The 20,441-nt window shown below is 43.4% G+C and overlaps 1 protein-coding gene and 1 long non-coding RNA gene across 2 annotated transcripts in view; one reads left to right on the top strand and one right to left on the bottom strand.

Annotated features, from left to right (window-relative positions):
* Nucleotides 1-13,393, bottom strand: part of TMEM161B (transmembrane protein 161B) — a 48,064-nt gene extending 34,671 nt beyond the window's left edge. The window contains exons 1-2 of the mRNA XM_056538579.1: nt 13,255-13,393; nt 1,406-1,479 (exon numbers count right to left, since the gene is read on the bottom strand). Of these exons, the coding sequence (XP_056394554.1) occupies nt 1,406-1,408 (3 nt within the window). The 5' untranslated portion in view covers nt 1,409-1,479; nt 13,255-13,393. The remainder of the gene's footprint in view (nt 1-1,405; nt 1,480-13,254) is intronic.
* Nucleotides 13,394-13,579: 186 nt separating this feature from the next.
* Nucleotides 13,580-16,709, top strand: LOC130290661 (uncharacterized). The gene is made up of 3 exons (XR_008847658.1): nt 13,580-13,712; nt 15,198-15,266; nt 16,561-16,709. It is a non-coding gene; the product is annotated as an uncharacterized LOC130290661 (long non-coding RNA).
* Nucleotides 16,710-20,441: the final 3,732 nt, after the last annotated feature.

The raw sequence follows: 20,441 nt of genomic DNA, 5'->3' as shown, positions 1-20,441 counted from the left end.
ACCCATACTTGATAAAAAAAAATAAAAAAAATAGTTTTCCAGCAGAGTACTCCTTTAAGATCAACTGATGACAGAAAGTTAAAAAGATTTGTAAGATACTTCTATTATAGCTATTGTATGCTCCACAGGAAGTTCTTTTCTTTTAGAATTTCCTGTCTGTCCACAGTGCTCTCTGCTGACACCTCTGTCCATGTCAGGAACTGTCCAGAGTAGGAGCAGAGCCCCATAGCAAACCTCTCCTGCTCTGGACAGTTCCTCACATGGACAGAGGTGTCAGCAGAGAGCACTGTGGTCAGACTGAAAAGAACTACACAACTTCCTGTGGAGCATAAGGCAGCTGATAAGTACTGGAAAGATTACGATTTTTTAATAGAAGTAATTTACAAATCTTTAACTTTCATCAGTCCTCAGTTGATTTAAAAAAATATTGTTTCCAGTGGAGTACTTCTTTAAATTTTATTTCAGTGTATTTCGATGGGGTCATGTATACTATCATACCAAAATAACAGTATATAAAGCTTTAAAGTAGTGTACAAATACTAACAAAAAAAAAAAAAAATGCTAGCTACTAGGGCTGCACGATATGGGGAAAATATGAGATTGTGATTATGAGCCTAAATATTGCGATTTCAATAAGCGATATAATAAATGGTGAAATCCCGCCATTTCATGTCCAATCTCCTCCATTTTACAACTATCCACTCATTTTATGCCCACCGCCTATTTAATTTCTCTTTCCCACTGTCACATTCTCCCCTCATGGTCAAATCTTCTCCCATCACATTTCCCCCCCTATTTCATATTCCCCCCTCCCCCTGCCAAATTATCACCCCATATCACATCTCATTCCGCCTGTCACATTCCCCCTCTTGTCACATTCTTCCCCCCCCCCCACCCCAGGTCACATTATATCCCCCCGGTAGGTAGCTTTATGTACTGCAGCAGTACACTGGGTTTCCCAGACAGTTTTCAAAGCTCCCAGTGTGTTTGCAGCCAAAAAAGACCTTTCCCCATCAGCCAATCACTGGCTTGACATGTGTGACAGCTGCGGCCAGTGATTGGCTGAAAAGGTCCTACTACTTTTAGGGTAAAGAGGAGACACTGAACCGCACGGAGACGAATGGCATCTGCAGGGACCGGGAGTAGGTGAGCAGAAGGTGTTTTTTTTTTCTCTCCCTTCGCCCTTTCACTTAGCTCAGCATTTTCCTACCAGGGTGCCTCCAGCTGTTGTAAAACTACTACTACCAGCATGCCCGGACAGCCTTTGCCGGTCTCAAATACCTCAGTTTCCATGTAAAGAAAATCTATAGAAATAGTAAGACAATATAAAAATGTTGCTACAGCTTTGTATACACCACATGCATTAATACAAAGTAGACAATGAACAGACATGAGGGTACTTTACCATCTTTGTACTGAAGGCTTGTTCTCCAACACTCTAAGACACGAGGAACTTTGTTCGGATATCATATATAGACACTAGAACAGAAAGAAGGAGGACTGTAAATTCCACGTGTAGTAACATTCCAGGCATACGGTCAATGACTACACGCACTCACACACTCTCCACAGGCAGAGGTGAGTCTCTGAAGGGCACCTTAGGCAGGAAAGTAGGATTGTCATGCTAGGAGTCTATCTGCACTACACACACAACCTACTTGAATAGGATTCAGAATCAAGGTGTGTGCAAGGACACAATAGCAGGATGAATAGGCTGTTCAATGGAAGGTACTGCAGACTGTTTACATGTCCTAAAATTAAAGGGGTACTCCGGTGCTGAGACATCTTATCCCCTATCCAAAAGATAGGGGATAAGATGCCTGATCGTGGGTGTCCCGCCACTGGGGACCCCCGTGATCTTGCAAGCGGCACCCCGATTGTAATCAGTCTCCGGAGCGTGTTCGCTCCGGGACTGATTACCGGCGACTACAGGGCGGGCGGCGTGTGACGTCACGCTCCGCCCCTCAATGCAAGCCTACGGGAGGGGGCGTGATAGCTGTTACGCCCCCTACTGTAGGCTTGCATTGAGGGGCGGAGCGTGACATCACACGGGGGCGTGACGTCACACGCCGCCCGCCCTGTAGTCGCCGGTAATCAGTCCCGGAGCGAACACGCTCCGGAGACTGATTACAATCGGGGTGCCGCTTTCAAGATCACGGGGGTCCCCAGCGGCGGGACTCCCGCGATCAGGCATCTTATCCCCTATCCTTTGGATAGGGGATAAGATGTCTAAGCACCGGAGTACCCCTTTAAGTGTTAAAGGGTCCGGTGGAAATTTCTTTTTAAATCAACTGGTGCCAGAAAGTTACACAGATTTGTAAATTACTTATATAAAAACAAAAAATGTAATCCTTCCAGTACTTAGCTGCTGTATACTACAGAGGAAGTTCTTTTATTTTTGAATTTCTTTTTCAGTCTAACCACAGTGCTCTCTGCTGACACCTCTGTTCATGTCAAGAGCTCTCCAGAGCAGGAGCAAATCCTCACAGCAAACCTATGCTGCTCACAACAGTTCCTGACATGGACAGAGGTGTCAGTAGAGAACACTGTGAACAGACAGAAAAGAAATCCAAAAAGAAAAAAGAACTTTCTCTGTAGTGAACAGCAGCTAATAAGTACTGGAAGGATTAAGATTTTTTTTTTTTAATAGAAGTAATTTACAAATCTGTTTAACTTTCTGGCACCAGTTGATTTAAAATAAAATAGTTTTCCACCGGAGTACCCCTTTAAGTTTGTCAATACAATACAGTACGATGCAATACAGCAGCGTTTCCCAAGCAGGGTGCCTCCAGCTGTTGCAAAACTACAACTCCCAGCATGCCCGGACAGCCAAAGGCTGTCCGGCCATGCTGGGAGTTGTAGTTTTGCAACAGCTGGAGGCCCCCTGGTTGGGAAACACTGCAATACAGGAAAACCGCTCTAACCTGAATGTACACAAGCTCATCTATCATTAGCTGATCACATCTTTTGAGCTGGTTAAAAACATGGTTTTGTTTGGCTGTGTTGTTTTTAAACTTGATCCCAAAAAAACATCAGGAATTTTCATTTTTGTTTATTCCTCATCACTCTCTAATAGTCATAACGCTTTAAGTTCTCCACCTACAGACCCATCTGAAGGCTTGTTGTTCTTTGTGCCACTAATTGTACTTTGTAATGACATCACTCAATGTATCACATAATATACGGTGAAAAAAAACAAAAAAAAAACAAAACCACAATTTTTCATCTTTTGCAGGCTTCCATTTTTACAAAGTGCATTTTTCGGTAAGAATTACAGGTTATCTTCATTTTGTAGGTTAATTAGATTAAAGAGATACCCAACTTTTATAGGTTTGGTTGAATTTTACTACTTATAAAAAAAACTATAAAACTATCTGTACAAAAATTAGTATGCTTAAAATTGTCCTCTTTTGATCCCTATAACTCTTATTTTTTCCATATACGAGGACTAATTTTTTGCGATTTTTTTGATAGCTTTTTATGCTATCTAAAGCAATTTTTACATTTACACTATTCACCGTGCAATTTCATTAAAGGGGTATTCTGCTGAAAAAATCTTATCCCCCTATCCAAAAGGATAGGGGATAGAATGTCTAACCGCTGTGGACCCCCGCAATCTCCGGGCCAGCAGTGGTGGCATAGCAGCTTGGAGATTCCGCGTTTGTGCCATGCCCCCCCTCCATTCATGTCTATGTGAGGGGGCATAGCGGCTAGTACGTAGCCTTCACGCCTCCTCCCATAAACATGAATGGAGGAGGGGAGCGGTTCTGTTCACCAGTCATCGAAGTTCGCTCTGTGTGCCGAATGACAGGGGTGTCACAGCGCAGATCGCAGGGGATAAGATGTTTTCAACGGAGTACCCCTTTAATGTCATATGCACACAGCGATACCAAATATTTCTATATTTTTGTTTACATTCATTTTCTATAAAAAATTGAAAATGGGGGGGGTGACTCAAACTCTTATTGGGGGGGGCTTATTTACATTGATTAACTTTTTTTTTTACATTTTATTTACCATCTTTATAGTCCATTTATGGGACTATTACAGGTAATATTTCAACTTCAAATGCTGAGCAATGCTGTTCCATAGCACAGCATTAAACCCTCAAGGACAAAGAGCACACAGGTACACCCTTGCGTCCTGGTACTTAAAGGGTAGCTCCCACCATCCTTTTTTATTTTTTTCCTGTCCCTGCCTATTACCCATCTATCCCTAACCCCCTCCCTGCCTTTCAATTTTTTTTTACTATATTAAAAAGGCCTTTTTTGCCTGCCTGGTAGTGTGCTCACTACCAGGCAGACTTCCCCAGCAGGCACTACGTCATTGATGCCTGCTGGGGCCGACACTTCCGCCCTTAGTTCATCTATACAGGGTGCCTCCAGCTGTTTCCACACTACAATTATCAGTGTTGAACCTCATCTGCCACTTCCCAGCCCAAACCTCCAACCTATCCAGATCCATTTGTAACAGTGCACTGTCCCCTATAGTGTTTACCACTTTAAAGAGTTTAGTATCATCTGCAAAGATTGCTACTTTACTATTCAACCCCTCTACAAGGTCATTAATAAATACCGTATTTATCAGCGTATAACACGCACTTTTTAGGCTAAGATTTTTAGCCTAAAGTCTACCTGCGTGTTATACGCCGATAAGCCGCTGCAGTTCAATGATTTAAAGCGGGCGCTTTAAATCAATGAACTGCAGCGGCTTTGCAGGTGCAGAGACCGCCAGCGCTGCCGGCTTCTCTGCCCCTGCCTGTCCTGGGGTCTAGAGCCCTGCTGCCGGCCCTTCTCTCCCCCTGGCTATCGGCGCCACTGCCCGTTCTCTCCCCCTGACTATCGGTGCCGGCGCCGATAGCCAGGGGGAGAGAAGCGGCGCTGGCGCCGACAGACAGGGGGAGAGAAGGGGCAGCGGCACCCATTGCGGGCGCCGCTGCCCCGTTGCCTCCCCCATCCCCGGTTGTATAATTACCTGTTGCCAGGGTCGGGTCCTCGCTGCTTCAGGCCTCCGGTGTGCGTCCCATGCGTCATTGCTATGCGCTGCACAGCGATGGGTGCCGCTGCCCCTTCTCTCCCCCTGTCTGTTGGCGCCGCTGCCCCACTGCCGCCGCCGCTTCTCTCCCCACCAGCACCGATAGCCAGGGGGAGAGAACGGGCAGCGGCACCGATAGCCAGCGGGAGAGAAGCGGCGGCAGCAGGGCTCTAGACCCCAGGAAAGGCAGGGGGAGAGAAGCGGGCAGCGACGGCCTCTCTCCCCCTGCCTTACCTGGGGGTGTATCGGGGTATATGCATGCACACACGCGCACCCTCATTTTACCAAGGATATTTGGGTAAAAAACTTTTTTTTACCCAAATATCCTTGGTAAAATGAGGGTGCGTGTTATAGGCCGGTGCGTGGTATACCCCGATAAATATGGTATATTAAATAGAAAAGGACCCAAGACTGACCCCTGTGGTACCCCACTAGTAACAGTCAACCAATCAGAATAAGTACCATTAATAACCACCCTCTGTTTCCTATCACTGAGCCAGTTACTTACCCACATTCTCCAGCAGCCCAATCCCTCTCATTTTATGTACAAATCTTTTATGTGGCACCGTATCAAATGCTTTGGAAAAATCCAGATATATGGCATCCAGTGATTCCCCCTGGTCCAGTCTGGAGCTCACCTCCTCATAAAAGCTGATCAGGTTAGTTTGACAGGACCGATCCCTCATAAAGCCATGCTGATATGGGGTCATACATTTATTTTTATCAAGATACTCCAAAATAGCATCTCTTAGAAAACCCTCAAACAATTTACATACAACGGAGGTTAAACTAACAGGTCTATAATTCCCAGGGTCACCTTTTGACCCCTTTTTAAATATTGTCATCACATTTGCCATGCACCTGTCCTGGTGAACAGTCCCTGTCACTATAGAGTCCCTGAATATTAAAAATAGGGGTCTATTATTTAATTACTTTAGAACAAGGGGTGAATGCCATCTGGACCTGGTGATTTGTCTATTTAGATTTTTTGTAGGGGGCACTGTACTTCTTCCTGGGTTAGACAGGTGACCTGTACTGGGGAGTTTACCTTATGTCGCTGTATTTCCCTTGGCATTTCATTTTACTCAGAAAATACAGTTATCACCGGCCGAGGCGGGACATCGCTGCGGCCGGTGATGCGCTGACGGCTCTGTGACGTTACCGTCCCCAGGAAGCAGCATGAACATCGCAGCGGAAAACAGTGAAGCCAATACCAGAGCAACGGGGGAACGTAAGAAGGTGAGTCAAAGTTTTTGTTTATTTTTGCAGCCCGGGCACAAGAATATGTAAAATTAATTAGTACAGGTGTCCTTTATTAAATAATTTCCAGCGCCGCAGCACGCAACTCATTCATTTAAAGCGCTGGCAGCTCACAGGAGGATGGGGGGGGGGGGGAAGCAGCGCCCGCGGGTCCCATTTGATTAGTTGGGGACAGCGCTGCGGCTGATCATTCATTCCAAGGGGGGGGGAGCGGTGCGGCGGTGGGGAGGGGGGGGGGGGGCAGCGGTAGGACTCAGGAGGACCCCCGGACAGGCAGGGGGAGAGAAGCAGGTGGCAGCGGCGGTCTATGGCACCGCAAAAGCCGCTGCAGTTCATTGATTTAAAGCGCCCGCTTTAAATCAATGATCTGCAGCGGTGTCGCGGGGGGATAAATAGCCAATAACTTATACCGGAATATCGGTATAAGTTATCGGCTATCGGCCCTAAAAAAAACTATATCAGTCGATCCCTAGTATACGGTATGAACCAGTATATTGCCCAGCACTATGACAACGTTCCTTATATTCACTTGTACTTTTGATCTCTGCAGTTTGTTCAAAATATAGTGGGGGGAGATCAAAACCTGTCCAGAGGAACGTTGCTGCGTTGCCCATAGCAACCAAATTGCTTCTTTCATTTCTCAGAGGTCTTTTCAAAACTGAAAGAAGCTATCTGATTGGTTGCTATGGACAACTCAGCAATGTTTCCTCTGGACAGGTTTTGATAAATCTCCCCCAGTGTGTATTTAGAAGGGTTATCCAACAATAAAAAAACAGAGAGACGATTTCATCCAAAAACAGCACCACATTTGTCTGCAGGTTGTGTCTGGTATTGCAACTTGGCTCCAGATGCAAAACTGCATCTATCCCACAGAGAAATGTTATGTTGTAGTTTTGCAACAGCTGGAGGCAAACAGTTTAGAAAACACAGCCTTCAGGGTACGTTCATGCATATTTTGCTGCATATTTTCCTATCCAGTGAAGTCAATTAGTAGCAAATTAAGAATTCTAAAACAGGGTTGGGTGCAGCTCACTTGACCTATATATAAGGGAGGTTACTGGAAAATGAAACTCCAATACCCCAAGAGCGTTTAAATAAATGAGAAAGTAAAAATTATATTCCAGTCCTCTAGGTTATATAATTGTATTTATTAATTATAATTAAAATTCTAATAATAAAACGAGTTGTAACAGTGGTGAGGCACAGGGCCCTTGTGACTCACCTAATGATAATATAACATATAGTTCACCATATATATATAAAAACACAAATGGTTATAAAATATAGATGTGAAACATCTTTGGAATTTATAATATATTCTTCTGTTAATACCTACCAGGAAACATAAGGCGTCCTGCAAAGTATATACTGGACTGAGAAACGCTGAGAAGTACATCTTGTGCTAATAATTATACACGGGGACTGCAAGTCCCAGAATGCCCTTATGAGGCTCTATATAAAATAAGACATTTTCTGGTGGAACTAACCTCTGACATGTGATATTACTATTTGCACATTGCTATTACTGCTATATATATAACCAAAGAATAAGTTGGCCAGCACTATTGATTCCAAACTATTGTAAAGACCTGGCTTACAGGTGCTGCTATATATATATATATATATATATATATATATATATATATATATAATGCAGAAAGTATAGCAGCACACCCAGTAGTAAAGTGCAAAAATTGGGATTTATTGACCCAAATCAAATGCGACGTTTCGACGGCATCCCGACATCTTTTTCAAGCATTGAAAAAGATGCTTGAAAAAGATGTCGGGATGCCGTCGAAACGTCGCATTTGATATGGGTCAATAAATCCCAATTTTTGCACTTTACTACTGGGTGTGCTGCTATACTTTCTGCATCTTGGATTATTTGAGCCGTCTGCGATTGGGACCACTATCCTTGCTTGCACCCCAAGATTCCGTCAGAATACGTGGTCGTGCTGCCTACCCTCTACACACACACACACACACACATATATATATATATATATATATATATATATATATATATATATATATATATATTACACACATATACTTACATATACACAACAATTTCTGTTTTTATATATGGTGAACTATATGTTATATAATCATTAGGACAGACATTTATCAACCGGTTTACCCAAGTTTTTTCGCATAATATTGTCGCAAAAATTCGCAATTGTGCCACCGTCTCTTTTCGTGTGAGAATCTGCAATGAGAGCGAGAAAAGCATTTTTTTCCAAATCGGCGTTCATAAGCATTTTTACTATTTTGACTTGCCATAGTCAGAAATTTATCAACCGCGACATACGCAAAAAAGTCGCTAAGGCTTTAAAAACCTACTAAATATACTCCAGCTGAATCTTGGCTTCACTAACAGAAAGTGACTATTGTTTTCGCTTAGGTGAGAAAAGACTCCCGCTTTTGCTTACCTGCGAAAAATGTATTAACGCCGTGCAACAATATAGTAAATTTGTCGCACGTAAACAGAATGGAAGTGGAAATGCAATGGAAGTGCATACCTAAGCAAACTTTCATAAATGCCCCTCTAGGTGAGTCGCTAGGGACCTGTGCCTAACCACTGTTACAACTCTGTATTATTATGTGGATTTTAAATTATTATTAATAAATACAATTATATAACCTAGAGGACTGGAACATAATTTGCTACCAGAGAAAATAAAAATTAACATGTAGCAAATACGCAGCAAAATATGGCCTGTGTGAATTTACTTCTAGAGATTTGTCATAACAATAGAGATGCCCAAGAATTCAGCCAGTATATTAATAAATAGTCCCAGGACCAGTCTCTCTAACGCTTCGAAATAAATTAGTGTATAGATCTCCAAGTATTATACATGGTGACCACTGAAATTAGAACCATTATACATGGTGACCACTGAAATTAGAACCATTATACATGGTGACCACTGAAATTAGAACCATGCAATACAGCAATTAAATATCAGTTATACTGTATTCATCAGAAAGGGTGCTTAAAGGGGTACCCCGGTGAAAACCTTTTTTCTCTTAAATCAACTGGTGGCAGAAAGTTAAACATATTTGTAAATTACTTCTATTAAAAAATCTTAATCCTTCCAGTACTTATTAGCTGCTGAATGCTACAGAGGAAAGTACTTTATTTTTGGAACACTGATGACATCACGAACACAGTGCTCTCTGCTGACATCTCTGTCCATTTTAGCAACCATGCATAGCAGATGTATGCTAAGGGTAGCTTGGTGGCTCAGTGGTTAGCACTGCTGTCTTGAAGTGCTGGGGACTTGGGTTCAAATCCCACTAAGGACAACAATAAATAAATAAAGCGTTATTATTATTATTATAACGTCAGCAGAGAGAACTGTGCTCGTGATGTCATCAGAGAGCATTCCAAAAAGAAAAGAATTTCATCTGTAGTATTCAGCAGCTAATAAGTACAGGAAGGATTAAGATTTTTTTTAATAGAAGTAATTTACAAATATGTTTAACTTTCTGCCACCAGTTGATTTAAAAGAAAAAAGGTTTTCACTGGAGTACCCCTTTAACCCCTTAAGGACGCAGGACGTAAATGTACGTCCTGGTGAGGTGGTACTTAACGCACCAAGACGTACATTTACGTCCTAAGCATAACCGCGGGCATCGGAGCGATGCCCGTGTCATGCGCGGCTGATCCCGGCTGCTGATCGCAGCCAGGGACCCGCCGGCAATGGCCGACGCCCGCGATCTCGCGGGCGTCCGCCATTAACCCCTCAGGTGCCGGGATCAATACAGATCGCGGCATCTGCGGGAGTTCGCGATTTAAATGAACGATCGGATCGCCCGCAGCGCTGCTGCGGGGATCCGATCATTCATAACGCCGCACGGAGGTCCCCTCTCCTTCCTCCGTGCGGCTCCCGGCGTCTCCTGCTCTGGTCTGTGATCGAGCAGACCAGAGCAGGAGATGACCGATAATACTGATCTGTTCTATGTCCTATACATAGAACAGATCAGTATTAGCAATCATGGTATTGCTATGAATAGTCCCCTATGGGGACTATTCAAGTGTAAAAAAAAAATGTAAAAAAATGTAAAAGTAAAAAAAAAGTGAAAAATCCCCTCCCCCAATAAAAAAGTAAAACGTCCGTTTTTTCCTATTTTACCCCCAAAAAGCGTAAAAAACATTTTTTATAGACATATTTGGTATCGCCGCGTGCGTAAATGTCCGAACTATTAAAATAAAATGTTATTGATCCCGTACGGTGAACGGTGTGAACGAAAAAAAATTTAAAAAGTCCAAAATTCCTACTTTTTTAATACATTTTATTTAAAAAAAAATTATAAAAAGTGTATTAAAAGTTTTTTATATGCAAATGTGGTATCAAAAAAAAGTACAGATCATGGCGCAAAAAATGAGCCCCCATACCGCCACTTATACAGAAAAATAAAAAAGTTAGAGGTCATCAAAATAAAGGGATTATAAACGTACTAATTTGGTTAAAAAGTTTGTGATTTTTTTTAAGTGCAACAATAATATAAAAATATAATAATGGGTATCATTTTAATCGTATTGACCCTCAGAATAAAGAACACATGTCATTTTTACCATAAATTGTACGGCGTGAAAACAAAACCTTCCAAAATTAGCAAAATTGCGTTTTTCGTTTTAATTTCCCCACAAAAATAGTGTTTTTTGGTTGCGCCATACATTTTATGATATAATGAGTGATGTCATTACAAAGGACAACTGGTCACGCAAAAAATAAGCCCTCATACTAGTCTGTGGATGAAAATATAAAAGAGTTATGATTTTTAGAAGGCGAGGAGGAAAAAATGAAAACGTAAAAATTAAATTGTCTGAGTCCTTAAGGCCAAAATGGGCTGAGTCCTTAAGGGGTTAAAGAGTACCTGTCACCAAATAAAACTTCTAATATAGTGTTCCTTATGTAATTTGCAGACACTTTCCCATTCACTAGCTTTAAAATTATCAACATAAATATGTTTAAAAAGTAACAGAAAAAATGGCCACTAGGTGGCTCTGTTCTGTTCCCTGCTGCAATTAATACGGTGAGTTTGGTCTCCTCCCGGCCTGGCAGGAAACCAAACTCAGGAAGTGCTTCTCTGCAGAGAGCCTCACTGAAACATACACAGAGCCGGAGGTCTTCATCACCGCATTGCAACAATGTGAGGGCAGAAGTGGTCCCCCAGCAGACTTCAGTGATGTCATTCCTGCTGGGAAACGCCCCCTTTCTCCTGCTGGGAGATTGCACTATGTGAGCCACAATAAAGGTAACATACAGAACTTTGAGCTCTGAAAAGTTTTTAAGGGTGGAAGGAGTATTAGGAGTAGTTAGGGAACATAGCCTGAGTTAGTTTAGAAAAGTTTATTTGGTGAGAGGTGCTTTGTAAAAGATAGGTGTAATAACAGTCAATGGGGGAAATTTATTATCTGAAAAATAAAAGAAGCGACCTGGGACTGAAGAAGTTGTGTTCGCTTCAGAGCAGTGAGTGTATGCTACTGATCCCACTGTTGCCTGTCATTAACCCCTCAGGCGCCGTGATCAATGCCGTTCACGGCGTCTAAAGTGAAAGTAAACATTGCCAGTTAGCTGAGTGAAGCATATGTAGTTGTGGGGGTTTGATAAGCTAAGATGGCCAAGGAGAGTCTCCTTACCTACCTCCTGCCACCGATTTACTGATGCAGCCTATATATATATCTATACACAGGTAGCAGGTCAGTGACAGCAGTGTACTTATATACACAGAGTAGGGCTGGGCGGTATGGCCACATGACAGTGGGCTCAACCTATCACCGGCTGAGGCAAACATCACTGCGCCCGGCGATAGGCTGACTGCTTTCAGACGTTCCATTCCCTAGGAAGCTGGGCCGGACCGACAGGGAAGGTGAGAAAGTTTATTTTGTTTACCTTTTGCAGCCCGGGCAGAGAGATACAGTATAGAGCAGTGGTCTTCAAACTGCGGACCTCAAGATGTTGCAAAACTACAACTCCCAGCATGCCCGGACAGCCAACGCCATGCTGGGAGTTGTAGTTTTGCAACATCTGGAGGTTGAAGACCACTGGTATAGAGTGTCAGCGCCGGCGGCCGCAACAAACAAGAGGACGAGGAGGGCAGCGCTTGCGGGTGACATGTGAGTAGGACAGCGCAGCGCTGGGCTGACAATTCATTCATTCCCGAGGAGGAAGGGCCAAACAGGTATTGCGGTATGCGTTAAAATTCATATTGTGCAGCACAAAAATTTTGGTATTCGGTATGAACCGGTATACTGCCCAGCCCTAGCACAGAGTTAGGAGGTCAGTGACACAGCAGTGCAAAATAAGTAAATATATATATATATATATATATATATATATATATATATATATACACATACACACACACACACAGGTAGGTCAGGGACAGCAGTATGTATATATACACAGCTAGGTCAGTGACAGATGTGTGTGTGTGTGTGTATATATATATATATATATATATATATATACACACACACACACAGGTAGTAGGTTGGTGACAACAGTGTACATCTGCATACACACACACTGATGTCAGCAACCTACTACGTGTGTGTGTGTGTGTATATATATATATATATATATATATATACACACACACACACACACACACAGGTAGGAGGTCAGTAATAGCAGTGTACATATATATATATATATATATATATATATATATATATATACACACACACACACGTAGGTCAGTGACAGCAGAGAGTGTGTGTGTGTGTGCGCGCGCGCGTGTATAATAAATATATATATATATATATATATATATATATATATATATATATAGGTAGCAGGTGATATCCATCTTCTGCCGGCACCTGCTCCCCCTGTCATACACCTCTCTCGTGCACTGTACATGTTGCGGGTTGGGCAGGCCTCCATCCATGCCCCACATGCATCCTCCTCACGGGGAGCCCGGCTTCCACCTGTCCCCAGTACACACCGTTCTCCGCAGTCACCGGCACCACAACACTTCTTGTGCTGGAGGTCATGCTAGGGCCCCTTCATACAGCAACATGGCGGCGCCGTAGATACTATTTCCTAGTGAGCTGAAGGACCTCTGGTGACGTCATACCCATGTAACCAATCTCCGGTGTGGGCGGAGCTGCTCCCAGTCTGTAGATACCATTTCCTAGTGGGCAAAAGGACCTTTGATGATGTCATCCCCATGTGACCAGCTTCTTTTTTTGGGTGGAGCTATTCTTAGTTGATAGATGCTATTTTGTTGTGTGCTAAAGGACCTTTGATGACGTCATGTCCATGTGACGGTCATGTGGGCGGGGCTATTCCCTGTCTGCTGTTTTCCCCGGTTGCGTCTCGAGTAGCAGTAGAGAGGAGCGGGCTTGGAGTGTCAGGGTTGGTTTCCGGGATTTCTGTGCAGTGGCATAACGTCAGCAGGAGGTAAGACACACTGGGCGCACTGTTATGCGGTGCTCTGCAAGGACACGTGTCTGTGGGTGCACTGTTTTGCAATGCTCTGCATACTCTGATCTAGACATGTGTTTCCAACCAGTGTGACACCAGACTTTGACTGTCTGGGCATGCTGGTAGTTATAGTTTTGCAATGGCTGCGGGCATCCTGGTAAGGAAGCACTGCTGTAGACCCAGGGTGCATCATTGTGTAATGCTCTGCAGAGAATGTGCACCAGATGCCCCACTTCCCGCAGAGCATTGTGTCCTTGCAATGTTATGCAATGATCTGCATGTCCTGGGCACTTTAGATACTCAGTTTTAGCAATGTAGTACTCTAGACATGGGGTGCTCTGTAATAGTAATGCTCTGCAGAGACTGGGCACTAGGTGCATTCTTGCACAGTGATCTATGGAAACTGGGCACTCTGGATACACTGTCCTAGCAACGCAATGCTCTGTAGACCAGTGTTTCCCAAGCAGGGTGCCTCCAGCTGTTGCAAAACTACAACTCCCAGCATGCCCGGACAGCCTTCGGCTGTCCGGCCATGCTGGGAGTTGTAGTTTTGCAACAGCTGGAGACACCCTGCTTGGGAAACACTGCTGTAGACACTGGGCACTCTTTGCTAGCAATGCTGTGTAGATACTTGGCACTCTGGGTGCACCATTATGCAATGCTCTGCAAAAATTGAGCATTCTTGCAGCATTAAAGGGACCTGTTGGCTGTTATGCTGCCCAGTCTGTCCCTTATGTCGTCATTAGAGATGAGCGAATTTACAGTAATTTCGATTCGTCACGAACTTCTCGGATCGGCAGTTGATGACTTATCCTGCATAAATTAGTTCAGCTTTCAGGTGCTTTGGTGGGCTGGAAAAGGTGGATACATTCCTAGGAAAGAGTCTCCTAGGACTGTATCCACCTTTTCCAGCCACGGGAGCACCTGAAAGCTGAACTAATTTATGCAGGAAAAGTCATCAACTGCCGAGCCGAGAAGTTTGTGACAAATCGAATTTACTGTAAATTCGCTCATCTCTAGTCGTCATGTGGTGAGAATATATACCTGCTAACTGGTAGCTTGAAAAGAGTCACTGCTGTGCACAGGGAGAAACCTATGATCACATGGCGGAGAACATGGGTGGACATTCTGCACATTTGCTAGGACTGCTCGGAAATGTGCCCGTCTTCACTAGAGGGCAATGCATTTCCGAGCAAAATCTGCAGAAATAATGAAACTGTTTGTTTCTGCGAACAACAAAATCTGTAAAGTCCACTGTGTGCACAGTGCAACAGAATCCCATTGAAATCAATGGGACTCTGCTGCAGCGGAATTTCCAAGCGGAATGAAGTGATCCTAGTCTAATGGGGAGGAACCTGTCAGTTGTCAGTGGGTTGGCGGTGCAGTAGTAGGTTGAATGGCGGTAGGTTTAAAAAAAGAAAAACAGAAAACCTATACTTCCCTCCCCCCTGTCTCCTGCAGATGCCACACTGACACTTCCGGTCCATGGTCCTCACCTCAACTTCCTGATTGGGACAGGACAGCACTGAGGTCAGTGATTGGCTGAGCGGCCATTTTTTTTCCAAGACAACACCCCATCAGGAAGAAGGTAGTAGCAGTGAGGATTGAGCACTGGGAACGTTGAGTTAAAAAAGTAACTGTCGCCAAATACATTTTTCTAAACTATCTCTGGCTATGTTCCCTAACACTCCTCCCACCCATAATTTCAGAGCTTTAAAAAGCTGTGTATCATACCTTTTTATTCTTGCTCACATAGTGCAATCTCCCAACAGGAGAAGGTGAGTTTCCCAGCAGGCATGACATCACTGAAGCCTGTTGGGGTACTACTTCTGCCCTCACATTGTTGCAGTGCTGTGATGAATAGAAGACGTCAGTCTCTATGCAGCTTTCGGGAAGTCTCTATGCAGCTTTCGGGCAGGCCCTATGCAGCTTTTGGTGAGGCTCTATGCAGCTTTCAATCAAGCTTAATGCAGAGAAACACTTCCTGAGTTTGGTCTCCTGCCAGGCTTAGAGGAGACCAAACTCACTGTATTAATTGTGGCAGGGAACAGAGCCACCTAGTGTCCATTTTTTGTATTACATTTTAAACATTTATGTTGATAATTTTAAAAACAAGTGAATGGAAAAGTGTCTGCGAATTACACAAGGAACACTATATTAAATGTTTTATTTAGTGACAGGTACTCTTTAAAAAGCTGTGTTTTTTTGTTTTAATTCCCAAACAATTAAAAAAATAAATAAATAAAACACTTGAAAGGTTTTGGGGTAATGTATGTAAAAAAGAGAGGGGCGTATGTATACAAGAGAGAGGGACATGGGGGTGATGTCTATTTAAGGTGGGGACATGGGAGGGGGCATCTCCATATGAGTAAGAGGAGAACATGAGGAGCATCCATGTTTGAGAAAGAAGGGTATGTGAAACATCTTGTTGTGTGTGAGGAGCCGAAGGTGCAGTCTAAAAAGCATGAAGGTAGTATAAGAGGAGGTATGGGGGAGCAAGCTGTGTGGCAAAAATGGGGGGAAAAGAGGCTATGTGTAAAATAGAAGGGGGTAGTAGGCAGTGTATGCAAGGGGTGGTACACGGGGGAGATTTATCAAAACCTGTCCAGAGGAAAAGTTGCCGAGTTGCCCAAAGCAACCAATCAGATCGCTTCTTTCATTTCTCAGCGGCTTATTTATAAATTAAAGAAGTGATCTGATTCTTTGCTATGGGAAACTCGGCAACTTTTGATAAATCTCTCCCACGGATTGTGTGGGGGGAAAAGAAGGGAACAGATCTGACTCTAATCACTTAAATCATTTTTTTGTTTTTGTTTGTTTGTAGGTTCTTGTGAAACTCCATGATGACAAGACCCCTATACTGCAGCTTCAAGCTGGTGCTGTCTCTTGATGGTGTGTCCTTGGTCTGAATATACATTATTCTCCTTCTCCAACACCAATATTTGTTTTTAAAGGGGTACTCCGGTGCTTAGACATCTTATCCCCTATCCAAAGGATAGGGGATAAGATGCCTGATCGCGGGAGTCCCGCCGCTGGGGACCCCCGTGATCTTGCACGTTGCACCCCGTTTATAATCAGTCCCCGGAGCGTGTTTGCTCCGGGTCTGATTACCTTCGACCACAGGGCCGACGGCGTGTGACGTCACACCTCCGCCCTTGTGTGACGTCACGCTCTGCCCCTCAATGCAAGCCTATCATGCCCCCTTCCATAGTCTTGCATTGAGGGGCGGAGCGTGACGTCACATGCCGTCGGCCCTGTGGTCGCCGGTAATCAGACCCTGAGCGAACACGCTCCGGGGACTGATTAAAAAAAGGGGTGCCGTGTGCAAGATCACGGGGGTCCCCAGCGGCGGGACTCCCGCGATCAGGCATCTTATCCCCTATCCTTTGGATAGGGGATAAGATGTCTAAGCACCGGAGTACCCCTTTAAAGGGCTAGTCAGGTGATAACTGCTAGGTCGATGGGGGTACAATCACTGGATCTCCCACCGATTGCTAAAATAGGCATTCCCTGTTTATTTAAATGGACACGCATGCATGCTGCCACTCCATTCAAAGTCCAGGACTGCTGATGATACCCGTGTACAGCACTGTAGGGAATGAATGGACCGGTGGGGCACATACTTGTCTCAGCCTTCATCAGTTAGAAGAGTTCAGGCTGAAAGCGTCAACTATATGAAGGCTGTCTAGACCAGGGTTTTCCAACCAGTGTGCCTGCAGCTGTTGCAACACTACAACTCCCAATTGCTGTCAAAGCATGCTGGAAGTTATAGTTTTGCAACAGCTGGAAGCAAACTGGGTGGGAAATGCTGGTCTATATTAATATACAGGTGATACTCGAAAAATTAGAATATTGTGCAAAAGGTCATTTATTTCAGTAATGCAACTTAAAAGGTGAAAGTAATATACGAGAGAGACTCATTACATGCAAAGCAAGATAGTTCAAGCCGTGATTTGTCATAATTGTGATGATTATGGTTTACAGCTCATGAAAACCAAATCCACAATCTCTGAAAATTAGAGTAGTTTGAAAAGATGCAATATTCCAGGCTCAAAGTGTCCTACTCTAATCAGCTATTAAGCCCTAACCCCTGCAAAGGGTTCCAGAGCCTTTATGTGGTCTCTCTGTCTGGATCAGAAGCAAGCGCAATCATGGGGAAACAAAAAATAGAGAAAAAGTAACACAGCCGCACATCCACAATATGTATTTTGATCTACTTGCTTCTCAGCATAAATTCAAACACTAACAGGTTGTTAGAATACATTTTGATCAATAAGTAAAAGCCCTCTCGCCACGTCAAGGCCACCTATTTAGAGTGGGTTCCTAACCCAACATTGGTGTAGCGCCGGGCGGCAGCCTCCACCACCGCAACACCATGCCCACACGGGGAGCGACCCAGTGGCCAGGTAGCCCCACTGCTGCCCGACCAAGCCCCTGGCTCTGGGCCACACCACCCCACAGACAAAGCATTACAGTAACAATGACCGCCGCAGTGCAACCACATCAATGATGGGTATCATCAATCATGGGAAAGACTGCTGACCTTACAGTTGTCCAGAAAACCATCATTGACGCCCTTCATAAGGAGGATAAGCCTCAAAAGGTAATTGCAAACGAAGTAGGATGTTCCCAAAGTGCTGTATCAAACACATTAGTCGAAAGTTATGTGGAAGGGAAAAGTGTGGAAGAAAAAGGTGCACAAGTAGCAGGGATGACTGCAGCCTGGAGAGGATTGTCAGGAAAAGGCCATTCAAGGGTGTTGTGGACTTTCACAAGGAGTGGACTGAGGCTGGAGTCAGTGCATCAAGAGCCACCACACACAGACGGATCCTGGACATGGGCTTCAAATGTCGTATTTCTCTTGTCAAGCCGCTCCTGAACAACAAACAACGTCAGAAGCGTCTTACCTGGGATAAAGAAAAACACACCTGGTCTGTTGCTCAGTGGTCCAAAGTCCTCTTTTCTGATGAGAGAAAGTTTTGCATCTCATTTGGAAACCAAAGACCCAGAGTATGGATGAAGAATGGAGAGGCCCACACTGCAAGATGCTTGAAGTCCAGTGTGAAGTTTCCACAGTCTGTGTTGATTTGGGGAGCCATGTCATCTGCTGGTGTTGGTCCACTGTGCTTTATCAAGTACAGGGTCAACGCATCCATCTACGAGGAGATTTTGGAGCACTTCATGCTTCCTTACACAGAAAAGCTTCATGGGGATGCTGACTTCATTTTCCAGCAGGACTTGGCACCTGCCCACACTGCCAAAAGCACCAAAACCTTCTTCAATGACCATGGGATTACTGTGCTTGATTGGCCAGCATACTCGCCTGACCTGAACCCCATAGAGAATCTATGGAGCATTGCCAAGAGAAAGATGAGAGACATGAGACCAAACAATGCAGAAGAGCTGAAGGCCGCTATTGAAGCATCCTGGTCTTCCATAACACCTCAGCAGTGCCACAGGCTGATAGCTGCCATGCCACGCCGCATTGAGGCAGTAATTGCTGCAAAAGGGGCCGAAACCAAGTACTGAGTACATGTGCATGCTTCTACTTTTCTGGTAGAGGTCTGATATTGTTCTATGTACAATCCTTGTTTTCTTGATTGCCTGTAATATTCTAATTTTTTGAGATTGTGGATTTGGGGTTTTCATGAGCTGTAAATCATAATCATCACAATTGTGACAAATCACGGCTTGAACTACCTTACTTTGCATGTAATGAGTCTCTCTCGTTTATTAGTTTCACCTTTTAAGTTGCATTACTGAAATAAATGAACTTTTGCACAATATTCAAATTTTTCGAGTATCACCTGTACAGGATTTAGAAGTTCATCCGCTCTTCCCTTTTTGTTCCTACTCTCAGCACTCTTTTTACATGGCAATGTCTCATGACCTTAGTAACTACATGGTAAATGGAAACCTAAAGCTAGGAAGAAGATGGATGGGAAGCTAGCGAGGAGACGGATGGAGGGTAGCAGTGAGACTGGTAAATAATAGGTAAAGAAATAATGGATACTAGATGCATGAGGAGAGTAAAGAGAGAGATACTCATATACATATATATATATATATATATATATATATATATATATATATATATATATATATATATATCTAGCTCAAATCTATTTATCTATTTCTATGTATTGTAAATGCTATCTATGTTCTATCTTGCTATGTCTTATGTAAACATTTTATCTGTCATATTAGGCTTTGTATGTAAATGTTTTCCTATCATTGCTAATGCTAGTTTTCAGAAGAAAATTAAGTGTATGCTGCATAAAATCATCCTTATATTCAGCTGTGCTTGAATTCATGTAATATTTACAGAATAAAAGTTATTGATAGAAATGAGTATACAGCTCTTTATACATTTACTTTTAACATCATTTGTATCTTTTTTCTGGAGATTGACTTTATGTTACAAGCACACTTACTCTGCTACAAAACAGGATTTTAATTTTTGTTTGCGGATCATAACAGACTTTTTTTCATTCATACCGGAGCACTAGTAAATTGGGCATTTTTCTCACATCCATTTTTATTAGTTTGATATCCCACGGGGCCCAGTGGGATTATCATGTGGTAGTGCCAGTCAAATGTGTTAATTCAACATTTTATTCTTATTTTATATTTAATTATAAACAATTTTATGAGTAACGCTGACATATCTCAATTTATTTCCACCATTATCATTATGCACCAAGG

The sequence above is a fragment of the Hyla sarda genome, chromosome 1 (assembly GCF_029499605.1).
Source record: "Hyla sarda isolate aHylSar1 chromosome 1, aHylSar1.hap1, whole genome shotgun sequence".
NCBI lineage: Eukaryota > Metazoa > Chordata > Amphibia > Anura > Hylidae > Hyla > Hyla sarda.
This window is presented reverse-complemented; position numbering and strand designations above follow the sequence as displayed.